Below are 16,874 nucleotides of genomic sequence, written 5' to 3'. Positions count from 1 at the left end.
GCATCGGCTCATCATCCACAAATCCGAAAAGATCCACCGATAAATTTGTACCGGAAAGACCTCACCGCGACAATGTCATATTACCCAAATTACTTCAAAAATCCTCTGAAAGTGAAACAGTTCATTAGGTTTACCGTAAGAGTGAGTGAGACAGACACGCACTGTGCTTCAAATTTGCCTCGCCAAAATACGTTACACACGACTCGAAAGAATACAGTCTTAAGCGCCGCAAGCTTTCATACATATTACGTTGTTGTGATCCAAGCATCTCGTCAAGCTCGATAGGTACTATTATTGAGCTAACGACTTGACCAGTTTAACGTGACCTATCGGACTAATTGATTTGTATGACTTTTGTCACTTGTAATAAGGGAGCTCTCTTATACTGGACGGTGAAATATTTGTTATCGAAGCGTTTTGAAAACGCGGCGCCCTTGATATGAAACACGTGTTGACGACTCGCCGCCCGTTCCCGCTACTACTATACTAGCTATACCTACTCTGTGCACGACCTTATTCTGCAGGTAATAACGTTCATATTAAAGCGCAAGTAAGAAAAATATCAATTAAGTAATGAATCTTACATATTTGTTGTTTAATTGATTTCGTATAGTACTAAGAATATATTAACGGCAAAATTTACCATCTTTCAATTTAGTTAGGTATTTTTCCTTTCCTAAAATTATCAATATTTAAGATTTTGAACAAGCGCCAAAAGTATTGGTATAAGTTTTAATAATTTATCAACACACGTAATATTATATTCATAATAAATTGCAGGATTACGGTTAACAATATTTTCTAGTGAAATACGCCTGAAAATGTGTAACTTACTAAACCTTCTTTATAAATGATAGTTCTGTATGAATTATTTATAAAAATTAGATGTTTTTATATGAAATGCAGGTGTCACAACATAATACAAGCACTTTTTCCGGATTACATTTAATACTTTAGTTATAAAATCAAAAAATATTCAAAGTTCGTTTTTATTTTTTTTTAAATTGAATCAGAACCCTAATTTGATTAATAATTTGTATTTTAACTATCACTAATGATACTTTATACGACAGAAAAAGAAAATTACGGTTATCGAATTATGTCCAGGTCAAGCTATTTTTCCTGGTCTAGTGTCCAACTGTCCACGTATAAAATTGACGCGTTTACTCCAAGAAGTCCTTCGTCTCCAATATAAAAGTTACCTTCGTTACCTAGTTAATGTGAAAAAACCTAAAACATGGATACGTTATTGTACTTATCTAAAAAGGGGACCTCCCTTCCCTACATCATGGCACGATGTCAGGTAATTAAAGCATGAGCTAGATAAGAAGAGTCTAGACTCTGTAGGTTTACCTACGATGTCTTACCAATCAATTATGTAAAATATATGCAATGCATTTAGATTAGCGGCTACTCTAATCCATTATCCCATTAATGCCTTAGCTTTACAGCTACTGGAGTAATTTATAGTATGGTTTCTTATAGTTAGTTGAGATTTCCAAAGATTGATTAGGTAAACTCGCGTGTGATTTTTTTACGTTTCGCGTTTCACACGAACGGCTTTGACCACAAAACACCTCGTCACGTCTGACGCGAGCTAAAAACTACTCCACCATGCAATCTTCATCGGAAATAGGTACTACTCAAAGGAAGTAATTTTGTGCTTTATTGAGCTCTTCACGCAATAATACATAATTCGTAACTATTTCGCAAATCTGAAATTATACTTCATCTTGATACGCTTTCTTCGTCGGTCCGCACTATCCGTCGTCAAATTCGTTACATTACACACTAATTGCTTATGATTGTAGGTTTATTGCGTTATATATTTTTTGAAAACTCTTCGGGATATGTCTTTCTAAAGTGATTTCTTGGAAACCATATTAGAATCGCATTATCCTTTTAAAGAAATGGTGTTTTAAACTTTTATTGTCGCTCTTTTAACGTCGACACACGACTTCCGTTGTTTTTAACCACTAGAATATTAATTTTATTATGGCTCTTTTCTTTTAACGCCTTTCAAATCATACCGAACCGGTTTAATCCTATATTGTAACAGTCTATGAATAAGCTCAATTCAATCAATCGGTATTTGTAACTGGTCAATGAACGTAACAGTGGTTTATTCCTTGTACCACATAGCCATTTCTGATACTTGTCTACCCATTTGTGTCTTTGATAGGTACAACATACCTATGCTCACACACCTAGTTTATAATCTTTTGAACAAGAGATGTTTTCCTCATACCCGTAGTTATACAAGTCACATAACCTTGAAGTCAGCTAGACGTGGAATTTAAATTTTCCATGGCTCGCGCAAATTGCCTTAAGGAGTTGCATTGTTGTCACTCTTCCCTTTACGGATACTAATTTCCATGTTCCTTATCGGTACCAGGTGGTACTAGGCACTATCATCCTACGGTGTCACCCCTCGACACGTTTTAGCTACCTTTACTATTCCCCCTAATCTTTCATAGCGGTAGGTTTCTATCACGAACTTTCGAAATTTGTAAAGTATTGATCTCATCATGTTTTGAAACTAAAACGATTTATCAGCTTAAATATCCGGTTCAATTAACACAGCTTGTTCCTCCTCTGATAGCATCGGAGTGGAAGATATTCAGGGCAGGCTTGGGTACAATTATAAAAACGCCTTGCGTACCAAGATACCTTAGGCAAGCGGAAAGGATTTTTGCCTTGAAGACTAGACGCCACATCCTATTTTTTTGGACATGTGCAATATACAAGTCATTAGTTATAAATACAAGTGTTAGTGCTGTTATGTGAGCCGTTTAGCAGTTGATCTAACTTTGGTGATTGGAGCCGGAGGAGACGTTTAGAGTTGAAAGCACAATTTCATTGATAACATGAAAACGTTTATAATGAATTGCACCTGTAATTACTTTCATTAGTCACTTTCCATGCAATTTACTAAATCTTACCTATATCTAGTATCAATTTATAGTACAACTTTGAATTAAATATATAAGATATGTATAACTTTAGGTACCCTCATTTGACCAAGAGTTATAATATCCGGTATTCAGTATTGCAATTTGCAAATCACTGCTAAAAGCCAGAAATTTGAGACTACATTAACTTCAAGGTCGCTGTCCTACGGGTTAGAAACAAAGTAGTTTTGTGACATGAGTTTGGCTGCAAATGTAAGTGGTACTGACCGAGTACACGATAGTCAGAAAACAAAGAAGGTCTCATAGGTCGTTCCTTTGTCAGGTTAGGTCAGATCACAGAGAATCGCTGGAAAAGGAATCAAATATGTATCCGCTTGTAACTTGCGTCTAGCATTTCGATAAGCAATGATGTCCGAGGCAGACAGCGCCTCGTTTGTTAGCAACCGGCCACCGGGGTCTCGGATAAAACCTGTAGCAATTTGCGTTCGCGGCACGCGTCTCTTGTAACGTCGGGCGCATATCAAAGTCTGGGCTAACACCACGAATTCGTTCTCGGAAAGATGTAGGGTAGGACATAGACGGAATAAAAGATTCAATGCTTTTGAATTAATCATGCCAGTTGGTCTGCAGTCAAGCTAGAGTAAAAAGTGATGAATCTTAAACTGTGTGTTCTAGAATAAAGGTCATCATACCTAAATACGAGCAAGAATTCTCAGAATGTGTGCCTAAACGTACGATTCTATATCCATACAAATAAATTCATCATTTGATATTTATTCCATAGATTCATATTTTACACGTAAGTGCTCACTTAAGTTAGACAACGAAATTTAGACTTAGGTACTTTAGACAACGAACTTATTTCTTCGAGACACCTCGGGCCACCGTGGCCGGCACCGTTGCAATGTGCATTTCTTTTGCCAGTTTCCACAGAACAGTTAAAAGAAAACGCCTTATCGCGCATCTAGAATCTTAATGGAAACCATATATTCTTCTTACTATATAAAGGCGACCGTGTTACCGACAAAGATGAATTAGCAACCCGGTCATGTGCGGCCAACTCGTCCGGCATGTGTCTTGTATGCTACCGTGCCTATGCGTCTTCGTCTGCATACAGGAGTTCACCCACCTTCAATAGTGTATTCTAACCTCTGATATGTCTAGAGCAGTCCAGTCGCACGTGAACCACTAAATTGCCATGCTTATTTTATCTTTGACACTGAAATACAGAAAAAAATGGATAAATGTGGTTGACGTTTAGTATCACCAATATCAGTCCACTCTGTGATTACGCTTCTATCCCCCAGTTGCTGATGACTCCGTATTAAGGTCTCAGTAAAACTGGCTTACCTTTGCGTTCGACTTGCCTGCGCTAAGTATCTCTATAAATAAGTTTAAGTACACAGCCATCTCTGTTTGTTGATAAACTATATGATTTACGACCACGTAATCTTACGTCTGGATTCTGTTTAGCCTTCGACAAACGATCAATATTCAAATAAATACCACTATTAAACTGTCAAATTGTTTATAATTTATGCGAATTCAAGGTCGCATTTCTGGTTCTACTGCCTTGTGAAGAATTCGCGTTTAAATATTACATAAGTATAAACCAGCTGTAGCCGTGTGTATACCGGAATGAGGTGTCATTTACGAACGCGAGCATGAAAAGGAAGCGGTGTCCGACACTGGCCACTTAGAATTAATTAGCTAAGAGTCCCCGCGTCGATTCTAATAAGTGATCGGTGTTTTCGTCAATGTCTCTCATCGGATTTAACGATTTGCTCTGTCATCGCCTTTAATATTATAAATAAGCACTCTTGATTTCTTAAAAGGTAATTCCTTAGTAAGCTGCTACTTTCGAATGAACATTATGAAAAAGTATACTTACCTACAGCCAACTGTTGACCACAATCTGAATAGCATCTCTGAATAAAAGCTGCTATTATGCCGGCTATTTTAGCCTGATATTATTACAGGAGCTAAGATCGCGTGACCTAGGCTGTAATTTACCTAATCGATATGGAGGTTGTGGCCGGCTTGCGTCATGGAATAGTCGCATTTGTTCGCGGTGTCAACTTTTTTACATTTTTCTACGAATTTGATACCAGCACGATTGGGATAGTACAATTTATTCAGGGTTCATCGGTATCACACCTGTTGGTATTTTGCTCGTGGGGGACTCGAGGAAAAATGTTAACGTTACTAGTGATTCAAGATGTTGGTTAGTGTTCCAAATGTTTCAATCGTCCAGTTTTTTGTACTTGACCTTCACGGATATACGCTAAAAGTCAATAATGATGTTTTGATGTTAGTCAGTATTTACTGAAGTGAGCAGTGTTTGGTATGATTTAGTTTCCTCATTTGTCGTTATATAGATATTGTCAGGAAGATGACTAATGAAATGACAAATTGTTTGGTGATTCTGCTCTCAGCTCTGCAGTAAAGTTTAACGTCAATGACTTGTTTCCAGGCAAGCGGCACCACTCTTCGAAGTCTTCACGTTCGGTGACGCCGGACCCGCCCACGCCGCACACACCGAGCAGCGTCGAGTCGTTCCGGCCGATCCCGCGCACGCCGCCGCCGCCGGCCCGCGTGGGGCCACCGCCGTCCCCACCGGTCCCTACTCGCCCCATAGCCCCTGTGGCCCCGGAGCCCTCGGGCCCCGTTCGGCTCATCCCCTGCGCGGTATGCGGCAGGACCTTCGTGCCGGAGTCCCTCGCCAAACATGTCAAAATATGCGAGAAGACGGCCGTCAAGAAAAGGAAGACGTTCGACTCTTCCCGACAGAGACGCGAAGGTATGCACGCTTTTGTTGTTCATGAAACGCGGTGGAAGGGTTACTAATTACAATATTGCTGCTGTATATCATTTGCATCCTTTGAATTCAATTTTACATTTTGTTTTTAAAGTTAGACGGTTTTATATCCTTAAGGTCCTTTAGGGGTTTTCCGAAAACATAATAATGTTACCTAAGCAATGTCTTCCAATTTTTATTCAATCTATTTAATTTCCTGTTTGTTTAGGTATGTAATCAATCATCAACTACATATCAGATCAATCCAAATCCAATAGAAGTCAGATTGATTTATAATTAAAATGCTTGTAATAAAATTTTATAATGGCAATTTTTCGGAACTCCCAAAGTACTACCATTTTATTTATATTATAATCTAAGTAAATACCTATTCGGGCATGTATTTATTTTATGTATATTGACTTATGCCTTATTGTTGTGGGTAAAGGGCTACCAGCGGCGAATGGTGTTAATACCGGTGAGTGGGTGGTGCGTTAACCATAAACTGTCAACGAAGCCTCTACCATGTGTTTTTGACAATTTAGATACGTTACTCGAAAGCGTAAACGTCCCGGAAACGTTACATAAAAGCTCGGCCACACATGCACGTTTTGAGAGCGTAGCGTTAGCCGAGCGCAATGATAGCGGTGCGCCGGACGCTGCCGTTGCGACCAGCGGACGCCGGCGGGAACTAACGCACGCGGTTTACGAGCGGAATGCGCATTCCGCTCCGCTAACGCTACGCTATCAAAACGTTTTGTGTGGCGGAGGCTTAATTGCTTTCGACCTCAATAAAAATCAAAAAGGTAATCACGGTCTATATTCCGGTCAATATAAGTCGATTAGCGTAGTTATTGTAATATGTACTTCAAAATGTATGGTAGGGGCTCTGTCATTATCTGTCATCTCTAATTTAACAGCAACCTCAATCCTGTGAACATTGAGTACGTCTTACTAACTCACGGGTCCCATTCTATCTTATCTCGGCTTGTTTCTCCACCCTTATTTGCATAGGTATTGCTATTTACGATATTTTGGAATGTGTTTGGTAACTGACGCCTACGACCAAACGTTTTATTAAAACCTACTCGATTATGATATTAATATTAAAGTTTGTTTATTGATGTTTTCTTAAAAGTTTAAGTTTATGTACATCAATTAAATATGACTTTGATAACATCAAAGGTTCCCACTGAGACTGAATGATTTCGACGTGTTTAACAATAATAACTGTTTTTAAAAAGTCTAGGGACTCTGTCGGCGACGCGTCATGTTTTGATAATTTGAAAGACTTTGTAGTACGTAGGTATTACTTTGAAAAGCTATAGTGAATGAATGACGATATAATCAGAATCACAAAGTTCAGAGGGAGTCGCCTTACATTACATTACCAATTACATTACGTGCGAATAGCCATACATTTGACGTTATCTCTGACGCCTGCACTAAGCCAAAATGTCAGGAAAATCCTTAGTTTCAAACATAGCATTTCGTCATTTCATTTCGCATTTAACATATAATGTTTGTTGCACAAATGTGTGAGTTTCTGTAGAAAAGCATGCTTTTGTCTAATGTTTACTTGAGATTGTGAATACGAATGCGAATTTATCTATGTCTATGTAGATCATATATAGGAATGCGTCATCTCTTCTATATTTAAGCTGAATGATACAATAGAGTGCGCCGTTTGTACTGTATGCCTACCATCTCCAATTCTCCTTCAATTGCTAAAAGGTTAACTGGAAGAGATCCCTTAAAGGGATAAGTTCGCCTTTGTACTAGTGATAAGCTCTTTTTCTTGTGTGTTGTATTATTTTCTGGTACAATAAAGTGTTTTACTACTACTACTACTAGACTATGTTGTCAAAGTAACAAAGATTATGTTTACCTTAATAATAATTCCAGGTACGGATTTGGAGCAGTACTTGCCAAAGAACTTTGGGTTGCCGGAGAACAGTCCGTTTTTGGAGAAGAGTCCGCCGAACACTGCCAAAGCGGCGCCCAAGCCAAAACCGCAGTCTGTGAGGACTACTGTCATGAAGGTTAGTATTAAAAGTGGTTACTAGGGTTAGACAGAGCTAAGTTGGAAACTAGTTTGTTAGCCCCGCCTGTGCAAGGGTTAAGGAAGGGTTATACTTTCATTGAAGTTTTGCGTTTAAAATAACATGCACCGGCTATCAAATTCCGTACCAACTTGGTGTCGTTAGATTGTAGCAAAGAAACTTGGGGGCAAAATTGGCTCATTATTATTCTAAGTCGTGGGTGACAAATATAGATAATTACGGTTATGATATAAATCACTCCACAGCTGGCATGTTTGTATTCAAATCGAATTTGAAAAGAATACATGAGTACCTATCATAAAAATCTATGAAGTATAATACCTATGAAACTATTCACAAAATTGTAAATAATATCTTTAATATTTTAAATATATTGCCAATTCGCATAAAACTTGAAACAAATAACACGATATCATATTTTAATGGCAATCTGAAAACAAATACTTCGCAAAAAAAACTGACAGACTAACGGACAGGTCGGATTGAATGACTATCCAACGTCCAAGATTGATGATGAAAAAAAAAATCAATAGAATATTTCGGCGACGCTACACAAAAAACCTACTATTATACTTGCTCAGATGAATCTGAAGATATACAGTCACCTATTGTACAATACACTCACGTTAGCTTCACTGAAATTGCGCTTTTAGTTCTTGTAATATCGAAAAGTCGTTGATCTTGTAAAGTTCTCTTCTCAAACTATGAGTTCCGAAAAAAATCATTATTCATCATAACTTTCATATTAAATACAGCTTTAAGTTTCCTTTTGGCGATGAAAGTCGCATGCCTATTTCGTTAAATGTAAGTTCATTCATGGGCGTCTATGCGAGCCTTTAGAAGTCAATTATTTACTTTTTTTATACCAAGCCTGATGGAAAGCGGTCACCGTAACCTATGGACGCCTGCAACTCAGGGGGGTGTCGCATGCTCGTTGCCGACCCATTAGAAACTTGTACACTCCTTTTTTGAAGAACCCCATACTGTAGTTCATCGAGAATACCTCGGTACGGAGCTGCCGCGGGGATTTACTTCCGTTTCATTTACTTTTTGATATGGAAAATTCTGATGCAGTGTTATAGCATGAATTTTCACTCAACACCATTGCACAATATCTCAACACAGAGGCAGAGCTGTCAGATAAGGAGCTTTGACATGTCACATATTGCAGTATTGTAATAAGCACATGTCGCAATTTTTATAACTTGACACAACGAACTGCGTACCGACGGTCATATGCTGCTACCATACTGTGATGTTAATTATAACTCATTACCATTTCTAATGTAGGTAGGTATTGTGTACCAAGTAAAGTATGCTAGTAAAAACAACCTCGAGGAAAATTAATATTCCACATAGTGTAACTGCCATAATTTACATACTTGAATGAACGGCTGTGGCATTAGAGAGAATCGCTCGTAAATAGTTAGGAAGAACATTTAAGTTTTAAATAACACGCGCATTATTATTGAAATTTTGCTTAGTTATGTGTGCTTAGAATCGTCAATAAGTTTATTTTGGAATCCCGCATCCTGGTTCAAAAATTTAGGTCCTTTACAAGATAATGATTAGGAGCCTTCGTTAACTTCGTAAAGCAGCCATTTTTTTTTTTAATTAATAATATTGATGCTTGTACGTATACGTTATAATTATAGGTACTGAATATTAAAACATACTAAATATTATAAATAAATAAGCAGTAGCGGGATGTTCAAGGGAATCTACTCCCACCGACTTATCTATTTCAGTCTCCGGGCTACCCAACTAGCACCTACGGCTAAAGCCGCTATCGCTACTGATGATGTAGGGGTTTGTCATGCTAACCCCTTGACGTCATTTAAAGCACACGATTACAGCCCATTACCATTTTTAGGGTTCCGTACTAAAAAGGTTTAAAAGGAACCCTTATGGTGCGACTGTGTTCGTCTGTCTATTTTGTATACATTTCGATCAGGCATTCAAAGGATGTTTTGTTGGTGACTAGTGTAAAATAACGAAGTCTGTTACTATTTCCAGCCGGCAGCCGACCTCCAAAAATGCCCGCACTGCAACCGCGCGTTCGGCATGCGTGCCTTCGAGCGGCACGTGGAGTGGTGCGCCGACAAAGCCAAGATACTACCCGCCGCGCCTGCGCAACCGACGCACATTACTGACGCGAAGCAGAGGCTCAATGCTCGCACAAAGTATAAGGCACCGCTCGTGAGAGGCAGACGGTTCGTTGTTTAAACTGTTGTTTGCTTCTTATGACTCGCCTAAAAGACTTATACATAGAGGGAGCTATGCGTTGATAAAGTTAAGATCTTGCCCGCTAGGGCTGTACAACACCTGCTTTTTTTTGTATAGATGTAGTAAGTGTATTTTAATATTTTAATTCAAATCCTACCGACTGCGCCAGTACAATAGACATCAGCTAGCGACAAAACAGCTCTTACATACTTTTAGCAGAAGGAACTCATAAGACGCTAAACCAGGGGCGGCTCACTCCGCGATTCTATCGCCGCGCTACAAGTACATGCTGGCGGCCGCGAGTTCGCGGCCTAATCAGGGGTGGCGCGCGTTCTCACGGAACGCACGTTCGCACTTTCTATTGTTACTTTACGTCTAGAGTTTTTTTTTAAGTTTTATATGCGATGTCCGCGTGTGAATGGCTAATGGTGCTTAGTTAAATAGACATGATGAATAAAATAGGACAATCTTACACAGATCTACTAGTGATTAAGTCCCACGGAAAAGTTCAATAAGGTTTGTGATGTTGGGACTTAAACAAAAATATATAAATACTGTATATATACCTAGAAAGTACCCAAGACTGGAATATAATAGCATAACATTTCATCTGAGTATTAATTCGTTTTAGTCCACAGGCAACCCTATCGTCCGACGCTGCGCACGTGCGGGTTTCTTTGTTAGAATGTTGTAGGCATTTAAAAGGCGGCATTTCGTGAACATCAAAGCAGTGGGCCTTCTGTACTTGTACTATTATATATTCTGTGGCTAAACCCAAAGCGTACCACTCTGCTTCAATACTGGCCGTAAATTAATTATTAGAGTTTAGAATGCGTTTCGAGCTATTTAATTTAATATCGTGATGTATAAATGAGGTGATTATGTAGTTGCCTATATTTAACGATGTTAATGGTAATTCCAGATCATCCCAGAGCCGCGATAAGTCGTCGAACAGCCGCTCGGCCTCCGTGGAGTCGGCGCGCGTGTCGCCGCCGCCGCCGCGCGACTGCGGCGACGGCCGCCGGCGCGCCAGGGCTTCAGGTATCTTTTACTACTTTCTGTTGAATGTTTGAAACAAGCATTGTGTATACCGTCTAGATACCTAGTCAGGAAATGCCTAGCCGTCCCCAGGCAACAATGTATAGATGATAAACGAATTTAGTAGGCCTTTTTTGAACTGTATCGCATATTCCGCATTTTCGTGACATTGAAATACACTCACTGTACAGTTTGAAGACGTGTAAAATCTGTTATTTTTTTGTCTTCCAGAATCAATGTCCAGCAATGATTGTAATGACGAACCGTCCCCACATGTGCCAGTTATTAGAAACCCTAGAACTTCCCAAAATAATTCTTCAGGCGATGCCAATGTTAAGGCGAGGCAGGCTAGATTGGCCAGAGATCTCAGCAGCTCCAGGTGAGTCAATTCTGAGGGGCATTCGTTTGTTTTAGTTAGCAAATAAGGGGAAAGGAAGCGGTGGTTATTTTTGTTTAAATTTTTTTTGTACATTTTCGTTCCTGTCTCCTTGTTTGTTCGCTAAATTAAATCAATATCTATACTACCTTCCTTTCCCCTTCCGTAGAAACGCCAAAGAACCAAATCCTCCTAATATCCAACAAGAAATTGCTGATCCTAATCCAAAAAAAGCGCAAGATAAAGCAAAACAGCCTCGGAATGTTAAAAAAGAGCAACAGTTAAAGAAATTGGAAGAAATCGCAAATAAATATAATGAACGACAAGCAAAAGCTGCCGAAGAAAAAGAAGAAGAGAAGAAAAAACGGAAAGATAAGAGGCAAATACCGGTCCTGAAAAGGGTCGCCAACAAAAATGTAAAACCTAAAGAGGAAATAGCAGTTGAGCCTGCTGTAAACCCAGAGCCTTCCAAAGTAACACAGAAACCTGTAAGGAAACCTAACGCTACAGCTAAATCGACTGCCAAGTCAACGGAAATAACGCAGCAAGTCAAAAGTAAAGAAAAAAATACTAAAACCAAAACAAGGAGAGAAACAGTGCAACTACCCAAAGAGAACAGCATGAGTGTTGATAGTTTAGATGACTGTGTTACTATAAATTCTGCAGGAAATACTAAATTTTGTCAAACTGTCGGTATCAACACGGAACTGTTTTGTGTTCCATGTGTTATACACGAAAATGTTGATATAAAGCCACACACCTCTAATAATAAAAATAGAATATCGCTTGTTGAAAGTGCGCAAGTTAGTGCCCGAAAAACAAAAATGAATACAACTGATAGCACAGTAGAACTCCTGTATAAAAATTCGACAATTGATAGCTCGTATAACACGCAAGGTACAACTAGTTCGACAACAACGACAATTTATAAATCTGATAATTGTACGCCAGAAATTTCGAACGACACATGTAAAAAAGATAATGACGAAGTTGATGACAGTAACAATAATATTTCAGCTAAATATATTTCTAAATCAGAACCAATCGATTCATTCAAAGTTTTAGAGGATGATGACAACGGAAAAGACATGCATGATCGAGCTGGTGACCATTTTGAAGATAGCTTTGATCATGATGCCAGTGGCAATAATTCCGATGAAACTAAATATGAAGAAGAGAATAGTACCGATAATAACCAATCTGGGCGAAGGCATGGCAGTGGCGATACATACACAAAGTTCACAGGAAATCCAGGAGATTTAGATGAATTTATGCATTTAACTGATGAAATAATTAGTTCCCAAAATCAAATGGAACTCGATTTGGAAAAACATATCGATAATTTACATACGCCAAAAACTGTTTCGCTGGAAACCCTGAACGATAAAAATGTGGAAAATGCAGATAACACAGATAATAAGAAACCATTTTCTGACACTTTTGAAGACTTAAAACTTGATTTAAAACAATTATTACAAAAAGCCGGCGACACCGTCAAAAATTCTGCAAAACAAACTGACCGACAATCTGATACAAATGATAACAAAGCTGTTTCTGACATGGAACATATCACAGTTTATGGTTTAAAACACTATGAACGGCCACCAAATACAAGAATCAGTAGCGACGAAGAGGATTCTACATTGAAATTGCCCTCTATAAATGTGACGAATAAACCTGAACCCAAAATAGCTTGTACAAAGAAAAGGATGCAGAAAATCTTTAAATCAAATAGAAAAAATATACTTTTACGTGAGCAAAGTCGAGACAACGCGGACAACAGAACATTCATAGTTGCAGAAAACGTTCGCGATAGCGACGACCAATCCATATCCACTGAGGCGCCACCATTAAAGTTGCCAAGGATAGAAAGCGCAAGGTTAAGTTTTAAAATCCAATTCCTATCCTACCTTATAATGATTAATTCCTATTTCAGATTGGCTATTTGTTTACAAGGTCTGTGTTATAAACAATATTTCTAAATTACATGTAATAGTAATTGGCGAATACTATTTACTAGGCTTAATACTTTTATTTCAGACTGGACGACGGTTACGATCCATTTGTATCAGCCGCTAGGCAAATGAAAGAGCTCCTGTCTTCAGATACTGATATCCCTAAAAAGATGCACAACTCTTCCAAAGACCTCACCCGCACTCTTCCCATCCTCCGCCCTGCCAGGGATAAAGCTCCATTATCCCAACTTCGCACTGAAAACTCCAAATTGATAAAAGACACTCTTAACAAAACGTACCAAAAAACTCCTACTTTGCAAAGAATGAAATCTTTTGGAAGCACAAACAACGACAATAACACAAACACTAGCACTTTCGGGGGTCGATGCAGCTCTTTTAGACTTAACAGAAATGATAAAAAGCCTAGTCCTAAACTTAACACAACCTTTACTAAATCAAGTAAAGAAAATATTAGCATGACAGACAAAACAAACTTCAACCGCAATAGCAGCCTTAATAGGTCATTCTCAAGCTACACGACTTCCAACTACAGCACGCCAAAACCGAAAGACAAAATCCCGAAAATTGCCACCTCCATGTACCATAGCTTCACGCGAACAATAAAACAGCCTGTAAAACTTGACAAAATAAAGAGAAATGAAGAAAAGAAAAATTTCGTAAATCTAGATGCAATCCTTGCAGACGATAATTCTTCCATGACCGACAGTAATTACATCGATCCCAGACTTATCAATGAAAATGATAACTTGCCCATTAATGTAAACACTATTTTGAACAATCCCGACATTATTAGTAGTATGGAGTCTCTCCTTACTACAGAAAACTTGCCTTCTAAATTTGATTCTTTCAGCAAAACACATATTCCTAATTATGAATTAAACGGTAATATTGATTCACAAATCAAAGCGGACAAAGACAAAGTCAACAACAACACTGATACTAATAAGCTAGTTACCGCCCCGGTAGACAATTTAAGTGCCCAATACGATAAAATTATGTCTTCTTTGGAAGAAAGTATTGCATCTAAAACGTTAGCTAGGGATGAGGAGTCTGTCTTCGAGGAGTTTGACCTCGAAGAATTCATGACTACTTTTGACGAAGAGATTCATAAAAGGAAATCTGAAAACAAAAGAACTTGCAGCTCCACCACTAGGGTTGTGAGGCAGTCTGAGCTCAACGGTAGCAATAGGACTTCAGCATTTAGTAGCGTTAGCTCCACCCCTAAACAAGTAAACCCCAGTAGTAACGGTCTCAGTCTCACCCCAGTTACCAACAAGTCTTTCAATTTTAGCAGTAACAATATCGTGAGCGAAAACCTGTTCCCATCCTCCGTCAAACGTTCCACTTCCCTCCTCGACTCCATCCACAAGAAGGTCACGAAAACGGAAAACGGGACCACGAGACACAAATCCGAACAACTCGAACAAGACATTATGCAATCCTTGAAAGAGTTCGACAAGTTCTACGAATCCGAGAAGAACCATTCGAACAAAGATATCATGAATTACAATGCGCACGTACACAATGGGACGGAAAAGGAATCGCGGAGCAAAGCGCAGCGGAGAAGTGGGAAATCCGAGAGCAATTCCAACGGGAATTATACGCCAAACGGGAAATCCAGCAACGACTCAGCTTATAGCAGGTTAGTCAGGTACTGTAATTTTTTTGTGACGAAAATCATCCGCCTGACGAAGCGTAAATTATCTAATGCATGCGCATTCTTCATATCGAAGGTAATGTTGGAGAAACAGCTTAAAAAACAAATTTCATCATAAGCCGTTAACATTAACGCCGTTGTCTATTTTCAGCTTAAATAGAATATCTCCTTCGAAACTAACGGTATGTCCGAAAGAGTTGAACGGTCCGTCGTCGTTGGAGCGAATACCGGCGGGCTCGGACTCGAGCGGGAGTCCGAAGGACGAAATACGGTCCATCTCCAGCGAGGAGTTCTTAGCGATGGAGCGGTCGGCCGAACTGGACGAGCCGATACCGCCGCCGGAACATCCGCCGTACAAAGAAGTCGAAAACCAAGTACACGGTAAGCCATTTAAAAGCCTATAAAATTAGTGATATCAATCCCTTAAAACGACGGTTTAAAGTTTGTGTGTGTATTTCAGAGAAGCGAGTAAGCTCTCGCGCGTCGTCTCGGCGCGGGTCGTGGCGGCCGCGCGCCGAGCTGAGCTCGAGCAGCTCGGAGGTGTCGCTGCACAAGGCGCCGCAGCGGCTGTCGCGCTTCTGCCACGAGTGCGGCAGCCGCTTCCCCGTCGACACCGCCAAGTTCTGCATCGAGTGCGGCGTCAAGCGGCTCGCCGTCTAGCTCTAGCCCGTCGGTTCGGTTGTGTGAACATAGTGAAGTGAAACGCGTGTGTGCCGCGCGACGCGACGTCACGCGGAGTAGTGTGAAGTGAAACGCGTGTACCGCGCCGGACGTCATCTAGTCTTTAGTAGTAGCCGGGTGTGATAAGCTTTGCGTTTTGTAGTCTACACTGCGAGCGGCTTTTTCGTTTTTAAGGTTCCGGTTGTGCTCATTTTGCTCGGGCTGACGAAATACTGCCGGTATTGATATAACTGTGCATCGATGAGCAGAATTTGCTTTATATTGTACATTATTTTGTCGTTTCGAAGACATGTTTTGATGTCTCGCGAAATTGACCCTCTGAAGATTGCTAGTGCAATCGTGAAATGCACGGAGCTATGTAATTTACATAACTTATCATTATTGACGCTATCTTACGAATCTGGTAGTATTGGAAATCATGAGATCTGAAATAATGTAATAAGGTCTAATAAAATAATTATGTAATACAAATGAAATGGAGAAAATATTGTTAATTTTTACAATTTAACAGGACCAAAAAATATTTTAGCCTTAAATTTTTTAATGAAGGATAACAATTTTGTATTCAGTAGGTACTATTTTTCTTTTTAAATGTTTGTTACCAAATTCCTAAACTAATTTGTGCCTTCCCATGTAGCTAGATTAAATATAAATTAATAATATATTGTTCGATACGTTACTGTTCTGTTGATATTTCCGTTATTTTAGTTGAAGTTTTTTTATTCCAACAAATGCCAAAACATCCAGTCGAAGCTTTGGAATGCAAAATGTCTGTGATATGCGGAAACTAATTTGGTAACTCGGTTCTCTTCCGCGCATGGAAAATCTTAATTTTAAGTACCAATTTCATCCTTGGATTTTGAATGGAATTTTTTTGTGTGCATTTTTATGTTTGCGATTGTTAGCCAACGCTATTTTATTTTTTTATTATTATTGTGAATGCCCTTCTAAGGATTTCCACTAATGTCTACAGACTACAACATAGTTGGCCATTTTAACAAGACTGATTTTATTTTCAAAGTTTTCGGACTATGAATAATCCTTAGTTACTGTTGTATATTATGTTTTAATAAAATAACAATTTATCATGTAATAAATTAACATTTCAATAAATCTTATTTGTTTTATTTTCTTAAATTTTGGGAGTT

The 16,874-nt window shown here is 39.0% G+C and overlaps 1 protein-coding gene across 5 annotated transcripts in view; it reads left to right on the top strand.

Moving 5' to 3' along the window:
- Positions 1-16,833, top strand: part of LOC125231012 (hybrid signal transduction histidine kinase L-like) — a 54,005-nt gene extending 37,172 nt beyond the window's left edge. For 3 of the 5 annotated variants that reach the window (XM_048136347.1, XM_048136344.1, XM_048136346.1), the window contains exons 2-9: positions 5,386-5,712; positions 7,615-7,751; positions 9,789-9,985; positions 10,921-11,039; positions 11,268-11,415; positions 13,453-15,039; positions 15,197-15,426; positions 15,506-16,833. In XM_048136347.1, coding sequence (XP_047992304.1) covers positions 5,386-5,712; positions 7,615-7,751; positions 9,789-9,985; positions 10,921-11,039; positions 11,268-11,415; positions 13,453-15,039; positions 15,197-15,426; positions 15,506-15,705 — 2,945 coding nt within the window. In that variant the 3' untranslated portion in view covers positions 15,706-16,833. The remainder of the gene's footprint in view (positions 1-5,385; positions 5,713-7,614; positions 7,752-9,788; positions 9,986-10,920; positions 11,040-11,267; positions 11,416-13,452; positions 15,040-15,196; positions 15,427-15,505) is intronic. The other 2 variants (XM_048136348.1, XM_048136345.1) reach the window with 2 other exon arrangements.
- The last annotated feature ends 41 nt before the right edge of the window (positions 16,834-16,874 follow it).

This window comes from Leguminivora glycinivorella, chromosome 11, assembly GCF_023078275.1.
Source record: "Leguminivora glycinivorella isolate SPB_JAAS2020 chromosome 11, LegGlyc_1.1, whole genome shotgun sequence".
Classification (NCBI taxonomy): Eukaryota; Metazoa; Arthropoda; class Insecta; order Lepidoptera; family Tortricidae; genus Leguminivora; species Leguminivora glycinivorella.
This window is presented reverse-complemented; position numbering and strand designations above follow the sequence as displayed.